Source organism: Corapipo altera, unplaced genomic scaffold, assembly GCF_003945725.1.
Source record: "Corapipo altera isolate COAL_440 unplaced genomic scaffold, ASM394572v1 201, whole genome shotgun sequence".
NCBI lineage: Eukaryota > Metazoa > Chordata > Aves > Passeriformes > Pipridae > Corapipo > Corapipo altera.
This window is the reverse complement of record NW_020884940.1, coordinates 2,920,066-2,931,420: the sequence shown is the minus strand read 5'-3', so window position 1 is coordinate 2,931,420 and position 11,355 is coordinate 2,920,066. Positions and strand designations below refer to the sequence as shown.

The 11,355-nt window shown below is 55.8% G+C and overlaps 1 protein-coding gene across 3 annotated transcripts in view; it reads left to right on the top strand.

Annotated features, from left to right (window-relative positions):
• Positions 1-7,179, top strand: part of WASF2 (WAS protein family member 2) — a 32,353-nt gene extending 25,174 nt beyond the window's left edge. For all 3 annotated transcript variants that reach the window (XM_027661121.1, XM_027661124.1, XM_027661123.1), the window contains exons 7-9: positions 238-393; positions 2,160-2,680; positions 3,137-7,179. In XM_027661121.1, coding sequence (XP_027516922.1) covers positions 238-393; positions 2,160-2,680; positions 3,137-3,294 — 835 coding nt within the window. In that variant the 3' untranslated portion in view covers positions 3,295-7,179. The remainder of the gene's footprint in view (positions 1-237; positions 394-2,159; positions 2,681-3,136) is intronic.
• Positions 7,180-11,355: the final 4,176 nt, after the last annotated feature.

Genomic DNA, 11,355 nt, shown 5'->3' with positions numbered 1-11,355 from the left:
ACATTAAGGATTAAGGACATTAAGGATTAAGGACATTAAGGATTAAGTTCCACCCCCTGCCATGGGCAGGGACACCTTCCACTAGCCCAGGTTGCTCCAAGCCCCGTCCAACCTGGCCTTGGACACCTCCAAGGGATGGGGCAACCACAGCTTCTCCGGGCAACTCTCTGAGGAAAAACAAGCTTTAGACATTGCCTTGAGCTCATTAAATAACCTGCTCGTCCTGCTGTGGCCCAGGTACCCCTCCAACATGGTGTATCAGAACGGCAGCATCGGCTCCAACGAGAGCATGGATGGGAACTGCTACCCGCCACCGCCGCAGACTGACTCCATTGTGCCACCACCTCCTTCATTCCCAGATGACAGCCTGCCTCCACCCCCGGTGGAATTTAGGTAAGCCTACGGGATCCCTTCTGTCACCAAGGAGTAGTAGGTGGTGTAAAAGGATGACATGAGACGGGCTGAGATAGTTCAGCAGAACTTCCTGACGGGTGTTGTATGGGAAGCAGAATGCTCCTGTCTGGAGGGGAAGGGCAGCTGCAGGCAGGGGCAGAGGCGCAGGCAGCACAGCTCTCCATGAATCCCAGCCACTGTCCTCATTCCCAGGCAGAAGGGGAGAACTAAGAGCAGATTTATTCCACAGCAGGGTCCCAGTGAATGGTTTGGCTCCATTGCCTGGGTTTTCCAATGCAGTTGTTCCAGAGAGTGGACTCATGTTCCATTTGGACAATGCTCTCGGGCACATGGTGGCATTGTCGGGGTGTCCTGTGCAGGACTTGGACTAGATGATCCTTGTGGGTCCCTTCCAGCTCAGGATATTCCATGACTGAGCTTTGCAAAGAACAGCTTCTTTCACTTCTTGTTTTTTTTACCATTTGCCCCTTGATCTTTGGGAAATGCACTATGTGAGCACTGGAGGTGTAGAGGTAGTTGAATTTCAAGGACTTGAGCACAGCAGCTGCCTCCTTCCCAGGGACTTGGGTGCAAGTTCGGGGCATTTACTTTGGATTGAATGAAATGGTGACTCCCAGGCACCTCTAGAGATGAGAGTTACGGTCCAGCAGTGGCTCAAGACACAAAGGGTGAAACAAGAGTAGACTTTTTGTTTTAAAGACAGTAAAACCGAGTCAAGAGTAACAAGAGCAAGTCTGTCTGATAGACAGGGCTACTTGGCTTGTCTCCATCTTATCCAAAGGCAGCAGTGCTGCAGCAAAGGCTCTTCTGATGTGTCAGAGATACCCAGCACTGCTCTCTGCAGCCTGTGCCTCTCGGGCAGAGCAGACACGAGCTCTCAGATGAAGCTCACGCTGCCTTATGCGGTTGCTTAGATCTCTGCCCAGCCACACAGATCTCCCCTCTCTGGTTTTGTTTTGGTGGTTGTTTTTATAATGAACCCTGGGTGCTTGGTTTGATCTCCAGGAGTCTGTTTTGGATCAGCACTGTTGGAAATTGTGACGTTTTTGTGCCAAATGTACCTTATTTCTCTGTCTTGCCATGGGAGGACGTGTCAGTTCGGGGCTTGCCTTACATGTAGAATTTTCTGGTATGAACACAGTCTCCATCATGGGAGATTTAGTCACTCATGCATCAGCAGCACTGGGTTTCCATGCCTTCCCCTTCTCTCCCCACGGCGAGCTGTGAGCCATGGCTGCTGCACTCCAGCTCCGAGCCGTGGAATCCGGTGAGGAGATCTGTTCCTAGCAGGTGTTCAGAGCATGTGCTTTCCTGGCTCCCCCACCCCTCCTCGTGCGATTTATCACGGCAGACATCCCTGCCTGGCGTGTCATGAGCCTGACCTCGGTGAGGAGGGGTGTTTTGCTGCAGGAGCTCTGGAGCCAGGAGGCTGCTCTGAGCTCGGAGAGGTGAGGTGGCGGGTGTTCTTGTCAGCCTGGGAGATGGGATGGAGGGATAGCATTCCTGCCCGTCCCTAGCAGCTTTCCTTTGTTCTGGAGGTGAAGGCCAAAAGAAACACTGCGAGGGAACTAAAACCAAGGAGTTGAGGTCTCATGGAAACACCAGTTAAAGCTGGAACTTGGATTTTTTTTTTTGGTCTGGACTGCAGCGAACACACGTGATTTGCATTAACATTGAGACTGTACAGTCTGATCTGGCCTTGCAGCTAATTCCTTGTTTCTCTCTCTCTCCTTCCGTTGCCACAGCTATCCTGTAGACAACCAAAGAGGTTCTGGTTCTGGAGGGACCAAACGGTCCAGCCTGGTCAGCCCGAGCCACCCACCACCAGCTCCTCCGATCGGATCCCCCTCGGCAGCCAGGCCGGGCTTTGCTCCCCCTCCGGCTCCTCCTCCACCACCACCACTGATGGGAAACCCCCCCCCTCCACCACCTGCCATGGGCTTCCCCTCCCCAGGAACCCCACCACCACCCTCACCCCCTTCTTTCCCCCCTCACCCCGAGTTTGCTGCCCCTCCACCCCCCCCACCCCCTCCGGCAGTCGACTATTCCAGTGTGCTCCCACCTCCGCTGCCTCAGCCGGGCACTGGGAGTGCACCGCCCCCCCCTCCACCCCCACCTCCTCCCGGCCCACCTCCACTGGTTTCTGGGGGCCTGGATGGCCCCCCACCCCCTCCTCCACCCTCCGACACCTCCTCCTCCAAGCCCAAGTCATCCTTGCCCGCGGTTAGCGATGCCAGGAGTGATCTGCTTTCGGCTATTCGGCAAGGTGAGGTTCTGTTTCCATACCAGCATTCTCCTTTGGCTCTGGAAAACCCCATAGTTTCCCAATGGGAACATTTGGGAGCTGTCTCATGGAAGCTGTGTGACTGCCCTGGTGATCGAGACCTGTCCCTTGGGGTCCCTCCTTGTCTGCCCACCCTCACGAACACCTTGCTGGGTTTTATTCCCTCACCCTGCACCTTTGGAATGGCAGTGCTGGAATTGGGGTGGTCCACGTTTGTTGTGGATTTGCAGCAGTGGTGTTACCCCTTGGAGCAGCACAGAAAGGATTTGCTTCCCATTCCACCTCCCCACCCAGCCTGTCCTGGCTGTCATTCACCATCAGTGTTATCCCAATACTCCCAACCCACCTTGCTCGGGGGACTGTGACGAGGCTGCGTGGGAGATTCCAGTGCGACCAAAGCCTTTGCATGATCCCCCTCCGTTCCCTTCTTCCCTACAGGCTTCCAGCTGCGCAAGGTGGAGGAGCAGAGGGAGCAGGAGAAGCGGGACGTTGTAGGGAATGACGTGGCAACGATCCTGTCGCGCCGCATCGCTGTGGAATACAGCGACTCCGAGGACGACTCCTCCGAGTTCGACGAGGACGAGTGGTCGGATTAGGCACGGTCCCATCCCCTTCTCCCCCTCCCTCCTGGGTTCACTTCTTACAGAATCAGGTGGCCAAACCTTCCACCACATCCTTGTTCATCCCGTAACCAAAGATGTGCCAAGGGTTTTCAGACAACCAGCAGCATATCTCCCCTCTCCCCTTCCCCCTCCGGCTTTGGCAGGACTTTGTGCTCTGCCTTTCCAAAAGGTCTCCTCACGGACACTGAGGATGCGGCGTTGGGATTTAGCTGGAGGGGGTGTAACGGTTGCTTATTTAAAAGAGAGCTAAACCTCCAGATTCTCGATGCCACCAGGCAGAGCACATATAAACCCTCCATCCTGAGGGATTTTTAAAGTAAAGATGGATGATCCTGTTGCGGCCGCGTGGCCTTTTGGATGAAGGACATTTTCAGCTGGTTTTCTCAGTGCAACAGCAGACAGTTGATCTGATGGCTCTTCCTTTCCAGTGAATACTGGTAGTGCTACAAGAAAATGGGCTTTAAATGTCAGTTCTCTGCTGCATCCCACTGTCAAATAATCAGGTTTTTGGCACTAGTGCACAATTCCTTCCCCTCTGACCCCTGAGTATTAATTCCAGACCACCCTGCGTGGGGTGTGCTTCCCGACTCCGGGGCCGTGGAGTGCCTTGGGTGCAATGTAAGGAGGGACGTATTTTATTTTAAAAGCTGCCTTTACCTTCCTCAGATCTCCTGGACTGCTTTGCCAAGAGGAGACTTGCACAGAGGGATGTAAAACCAGGGCAGGATGGTTGCTCAGCTTCCCACTTTTGGGAAAGCAGAGCCACTGCCCCACTGAGACACATCTGTGGTCGGCTCCGAACAGGGGGGGCCAGACCCCGCTGGGCTGATTTCTCCAATTCATGCTGAGATTGTGTTTAAAAATTCCAAATCCAGTGCCTAGAGCAGGGAGATGGGGTGGGGAGGGGTTCTCTGAACACCAGGCACTGTGGTGGTCTTTGACCTGGCCAGAGCAGTTTGAGAGGTGCTTTTTTTAGTGGGATGACCATACTTTTAACACAGGGACTTCAATGCTGGTATTACCTTTGCTTCTTCTCCCTTCCACTTAGGGAGGGGAGTTTGTGTGCCTAAAAACATCATGTGTGTGGACTGAGTTGCCCATCAGTTACATCAGACCTAACCTACCCTAATTTTGCTACTATAATTCATTAGTTAATTTTAAGAGAACGTTTCTTCTCCTCACTAACCCTGCGAATTAATTCCCAGGCTGCTCACTACAGATCCAGTACTGGCAGGGGAAAATGGGGAATTTGAACTAGCTGACCTCGGTTTTATTGCTGTTTTATGTTACCGTACATAGAATATGAGCATATCTTAGAAATCTAACCCAAATACCCTCGGTGTGTATTTTAATTTGGACATGACTCGGTCAGGGTCATGCAAAAAGCAATTCCAAAGCCTTTTGGAGGTTATGGGTCCAGCTGTTGTGGGGTGTGTGTCCCACTAAGACCAGCTCTCCCACCTTTTTGCCTTTCCTAAAGTATTTCACCAGCCTGTGCCTGTTCTCTCTTCCCTGGTTCTCCTCCTTTAATGATGTTGCTGATACCTGGAACACCAGGCCCTGCCCGAGGCTTCCAGCGTGCTTGGGGTTTGATTGATGGCTTCAGCTTGTGCCATCGAGTTCTTACTGATTTCTCGTGTGTGTGCCTGTGCATTTTAATCCTGGCCAGAGCAGACAATGGCCTGGAGGGTGGGATTCGGGGTGTGGATCGAGCTGGGATCCGGTGAGACCCCCCGAGATTCCCTGGATCGCTGCACTGTCAGGTTTTGTCTGCAGCTCAGCTGCCAGGCAGGATGCAGAGGGCGTAGGCAGCGAGGCATCCCGATGGGCTGGGAACATCTGAGCAGCACTAGTTCCAGGTTCTGGAAGAGGGAACAAACCCCTGGAGTGCCAGTGAGCCGTGGTGCAGTGGAGAGGCTTGGAAATGCAAAGGGATGATTGCTGCAAGCTGGGTGGGGGGGGTGAGAGGGTCGCTGCCTCTTGTTCTGCTGATGCTCTTCCTGGGAGCATCCTCCTCCGGGTTCCTGGGAAAAACAGACCCCTGAGCTCACCCGGGCTGACAGCAGTGTCACACAGGGGAGGAGGAGCTCACAAATGCCAAACCTGGGTTAATTTTAAATTGCCTTAACTAGACTTGGCCCCTGCTGGGGAAGGGAGCGAGTCCTCCTGTCTCCTGAAATACAGAACAGTGCCATATTCCCTGTGCCCCGGGTGGATGGTCTGTCGGGCAGGGCCGTGCCTTGGGGTGCCCCCCACACTCTGCCTGTTGCACAAGGATGTTGCTGTGTGGGCGTCAGGGCTCAGCCCTGGGTGGAGGTGGCTCCTCCGGCCCTCCTGGCAGCGGGAAGGACGCTGCCTTGTCCCTGCAAGCCTGCTGCAACCACCCTCTGCTCCCAAATCCCATCCCAGGGTGGGAATCAAAACTGCAGGGTCAGGGTTGCAGGAACAGGTAGGAAAGGTTGGTTGGTTCGGTTTTTTTTTTTAAATCTCCTTTGATTCCTGCTTTTCTTTTAAATGTCTGGTTGCCAAGCGGGATGAGCCTGTGTGGGGATCCCTGAGAAACAGCTGCTGTAAAGGGACCATCTCTGAGTATCGTTGCAAAATCACAGAGTGCTGGGCCACCAAGTAAGCTCAATATTTTTTGAAGCAGTAGGGGAGGAGTAGAGGTGCCAAAAACAACCTTTGCAAGACAGAGCAGCTGTGCTGTAACTGCAGGGCCGAGGGCACTGCCATCGCTGTCGTCATGTCGTGCTCACTTACTCCTTCCTCCCCTCTTCCCAGGCGAGGCTGGGGCGAACCTCAGACCATCTCACAGAGCCCAGAGCCCGTCCTCCCCACGAGGATCCCCCCCCCGCTTTCCATTTCAACCCGCTGGAAGCCGGAGCAGCCATTTCGCCCATCCTGGGAGCCGTTTTGCTCCGGGTGTGCAAGTTGGGGCAGGTCACCACCGCCTTCCCTTCCCTGGTTAAACATTCTCCCGGTGTCCTCGCCCGCAGTGCTTGGCTGCTGCTCCCGGCAGCCTCTCCCCCGCCGCCCCCCTTCCCTCTCGCTGGGAAAGCCTCATCCCGGCTCCCCGGGCTCAGCCCGGAGCCTCCGCCGCAGTCGGTGACCTTCACTGCTTCTCCTCTCCTTATCAGACCCAGAGCACCAGACCAGATCCAGGGAAGGGGCTCCCGGAGCTCCCAGATGGCTGAGGAATCGTGCAGAGTGGCGTTTCGGGGAAAGGATAGATTGGGGGTTATAGAGAGAGATTTTTTTTTTTTTTTTTTTTTTTTTCAGTCCACGAACTTATTTAACATGTTTCTTTTGGAAGTCACTGCCCTGGAGGGGCTCTGGGGGGGAGCTGCCTGGCAGGGCAGATGCAGCTGCCCCGGGTCAGGTTTCATTGCTGTTGGATTTCGGGGAGGGGAGGGGGGGGGTGCTTTCTTCTCTTCCTTTTTAAACAAAGCCTTGAAGTGGGAAGTGGATCCTATGTTTTTATTACTGTATTAACATACATTTTAATTCATTTCAGAAACTAACCCATTTTTCTTCCTGATTAGAATGTCATAGAATTAGACGAGCTGTAACCCCTCCTGAAGTGCCTTATTTTCCTACATGATATAAATATATTTATAAGAGTAATTATTCCACTTGTGTCTTAGGGGTTTATTGCTGAGCAGAAGATGAGGTGGGAGAGGAGGGAGGGGAAGTGCCCTCCTTGGACCCGGCCAGGCTGGGGGGGTTGGAAGGGCGACATTTGATGGATACTCTCAGGGTGCAGGGGCTTCCTCACTTCAGACCAAAGGAGTTTCAGCAGTGAAACTCTGCTTAGAAAGAAGAAAAAAAGATTTAAAAAAAAAAAAAAAAAGGAAAAAACCCAACCTCGTGAGCAAAATACTGTAGATTTATTTGGTTTGTTTTTTACCCCTGCAAAATAAACACTGATGGTGGGACTCTACAGGGAGGCAGTGGGTGGAGGGGGATTGGAACCCGCTCCAGGTCCATACCTGTACATCCCAGCACAGACTCCCTGCCTTCTGTATTCCCATGTAATGTCTGTCTGTGCTTTTTCCCTGTCGGTTGCTGTATAAGCCAGGCTTTCCTGCTGCTTTGTTTTGTTGTTTTTAATAATCAGCTCAGTAACCCCCGGATGAAGATCCCAACTGCAAATATTTTGTAATGTACATGTATAAAAAAAAAAAAGTAATAATTTTTTTGATCCTTTTTTAAAACTTGATAAAACCTTTCTATCCAGTCGGTGCTTGTGTGTGTTACTGGGGTGGGGGGTGAGCACAGGGGCTGCGGTGGCTTTGGGCATGACTTGGAATCATGGAATGGTTTGGGCTGGAAGGGACCTTAAAGCTCATCCCATTCCCATGGGCAGGGACACCTTCCACTATCCCAGTTTGCTCCAAGTCCTTTCCAAGCTGGCCTTGGACACCTCCGGGGATGGAGCAGCTGCAGCTTCTCTGGGCAACTGGTCTCCCTCCTGGGAGCACTGAGAGGTGCTGGGCCACGAGCCACTCGTGCCTACCCTTGTGTCCTTAGTGTGTCACACAGGGCTGCTGAGTGTCCCTTGGGAAGCCCAGTGTCCATGGAAGTGCTGGCTGTGTCCGAGGACACCCAGCACATCCCGAGCTGTCTGAGAAACACCACCAGCACAAACACCTCTTCCCTGTGCCGGGCTGGGCTGGGGGTTATCCATGGTGGGAGTCTGAGAGTGACAGATCCGAGGAAGCCCCATCCAGGAGGAGCCTCCCGCTGGTGCTCCCTGCCCTAGGAAATGAGCCTGGGCTCCATCTTGCAGAGCGGAGTGGCTGCAGCTGGGCTGGGAGGGGGCTGCCGAGGCTTTTTGCCTCCATTTCGCAGCTCAAGGTCCCTCGTGCAGTTAATCTGCCTGGCAGCGGTGGCTCCTGGCCCCGAGCTCAGGTGCCTCGTCTGGCCTGGCTCCGTGTGGCTCCGTTTTCTTCCCGGTCGCTGAAGAGCAACAAAAGGCTCCGTCCCTGCTGCTCCTCGTCCCTGCTTTTACTGCGGGCTCTGCTCTGCCAAATTCCCTTGGCTTTCGGAGACACCGGTGCCTCGCTCCGCAGTGCTGTGCCTTTCTTGGCTGACAATAGTCCCTGGCTGCAAAACCTCATTAGATTAATTGGCCTTGCCAGCTCCTGAACAAGCAAGGCCTTTAGTCGTGCTGGGGCGCGGAGGGCAGGGGAAGGAGGGAGCTCTGGGGCTTCCACGCTCCCTGGAGCTCTGTGTCCCAGCTCTTGGCTCTGCCCCGAGGCCGGGAGGAGCAGCCGGTGCTCCTGGCACCCTGCATGGGTGTGGCTGTGGCCAGGCAGTGCCTCTGCTTTTTTGGGGTGCACGGTAGCACGTGGCCCTGTGCTTTTGGGGTGACAGCCCTTGGAAGTCGTCTTTGGAGTCTGGGGGGTGTTGGTGAGTGTTGTGCTGGTTTAACCCCCTAAAACAAACACAGGGAGAACTCAGTCCCAGCTCTGCCTTCCCGGGTAACCCACAGGGCCCTACGCTTCCACTCTCCGGGGAAGCTGCTGGTACCTGGTGCAGGGAGAAGATGGGAATTGTTGGGAATTGTGTGCCCGTGCTCTCGGAGCCCCAGCCCTGCCCGTGAGCTGCAGTTTCCTGCCGCAGCTGGGGGAGCCTCTCCACAGCTCCAGTGCCTTGGCACACCAACCTTGGCCCTGGCCTTTGATCTCTGTCCTTGCCTGTCTGTCTCTTCCACACAACTCGGCACCGGATCACAGCTGGCTGGGCTGCGGCTTCACAGGAGCCCCCGTCTCCAAAGACCTATTTAATTTTCTCCTTCAAGGTGGTGTTAGCAACACCCAGAAGATGCTGCCGGCTGCCTTGGACGAGTGGGCTGCGTGTCCTTTCCACCACTGACGTCAGCTTCTCTCCCTTAATTCCCCCTCTGGGACCGAAGCGAGTGCAGGCGCTGCCAGCTCGGATCAGCGTTAACAGCCTGCTCTCCCAGTGTGTGGCAGCGCTCCGCCGTGCCAATGTCACCCCCGACTCGCGCTGCTGTCCCTGGCCAAGCAGCCATGGGTGGTGGGAGAGCACTCCCCTCTTCCAGCATCATGGGAAGGGCCCGCTGCCAGCAGAGAGTCCCCGTTCCTCGCACGTAGGTGTGCTGAGATGGCAGCTCAGCCCCTCAGAAATGGCTGACTCCTTCTCTCTCGCTCCTCTTGCTGCCTGGTGGTTTTTTTTTCTCTCCTCCTCCCTGCCTTTGCCGTTGCCTACGCGGTTGTGTGGGGAAGGCAATCGGCTCCCGTGCTGCGGATGGCTTTATCTGTAACTCTTCCATCTGCTCACAGCAGCTCACAAATAACCACGGGGTGCCAGAGGAATTATGTTATTTGGAGCTCAAGTTTCTGCAGTCTGGCAGGGCAGCAGCTCTGCGCCGGGCTCAGCCGCTCCGCAAAGGCCAGCGCCGGCATGGCGAGGGCTCGAGGCAGCCGGCGCGGAGCTGGGGATGTGGCCAGGGAGGAATTATCCTCCCCATCCAGTCAGACAAAACCCCAGCCCTCAGCCAGCATGGGAGTCTGGTCCTCTGGGAGCTTCCCAAGGGGAGCAGAGGGTCCCGCTGGCCCCAGGGCCCTGCGCCCCATCCAGGGCTCGTGGCACGAAGCCGCTTCTGCATGGGATGCTGTGGCGGGAATAAAACTGACTGACCCCTTCTCCACCCTGCACTTCGCTGTCTCCCACACAGCACAACCTTTTCAGACAGACTTTCCTCCCTGGGAAGCACCACCCCATGCCTCCCAGAGCCACGGCTGCGGTGGTGGCCCGGGATGATGCTCCGAGGCTGAGCCGGGAAATGCCTCCCGCTGCCTCCGGCATTTGGTAAAACGCTTACAGCGGGGCCGTGTTTTCTTCATTTCCTGCCTGCTCCTGCTTCCAAGGAAACAAAATCCCCCAAGCCAGGGCTGAGGTTTCTCATTTAAATGTAACCCAGGCCCATAACTGGAGCTGCCAGCCCTCCCCATGGCCCGGCGGACCCAGGGTGGTGCAGGGAGGATGTTGGGGATCATGATCCTGTCATGGGTGTCCCAGTAAGGCACTGGGACAGAGACCCATCCCTGGGATGAGGTGTGGGTGAGGGCAACGCTTGGCTCTGCCCCAGGGAGGGCACTCAGGGTTCAGGACGCTGGTGGGAGGTTTTGGGGTAGCAGCAACCTCCTCCCCTCCTCCCATCTGGTGAAACTGGCACCAGGGCTGGAGTGGAAGCTCCGTAGTGGGTGCTTTGGGACCAGCCCTGGCTCTGCCGTGGGTGCTGCCAGCGCTCTCACCTGCAAGGTGGCCAAGGGCAGGTCCTTGGAGCCAGATCTGAGCCCTGCTGCTGCCAACAGGACCAGGGCTGCCCACACTGGAGACAGGAAACAAATCCCGCCCCAGTCCCCTGCCTGCACTGCAGCACGGGCAGGGCTTGGAGGCAAGAGCTGGCTGTGCTTACGGCATCTGCTGGGAGCCTGGGGAGGGCTGGCCCTGCCAGATGTGTGAGCACAGTTGGGGTGACACCGTGCCCACATCTCTCAGCTCATGTTTTAACCCCAAAGTTGGGCTGTTGGTCCCCCCCGAGCCCCTCCTGCTCGTCCCCAGCGTGGGGGTGGCTGCTCAGCACTCAGGCGCCTTCTTGGATGGGTTTGGCTCTTTTTTATAGCTCCACTTTCTGCGTCTTTCTCCACCAAAAAAGGGAGCAGGCTGGGCCATGCTGCTGCAGGCTGTACCTCCCTGCCTGCTGCCGCCTCCTCCATCATCCCCCAAAGGCCTGGAGCAGCTGGGAATGCCTCTGGACTGGCTGGAGTGCTGGGAGAAGGACCAGCAACAGCAGGCTCGGGGGGTGGTGGCTCCTCCAGCCCCGTGCTCAGCCTCAGCTTCCCTCATCCATCCTGGCAGCAGGGAATCAGACACAGGTAGGAGGCACAGGGTGTGTTTCCCACCCAGGAAGGGGCACATGGAGCAGCCACGTGCTGGGTGATGGTCACCCTGGTGACTGGTGGCACCAGGGGACAGGGCTGTGAGGGTGACATTTTCGGGGCA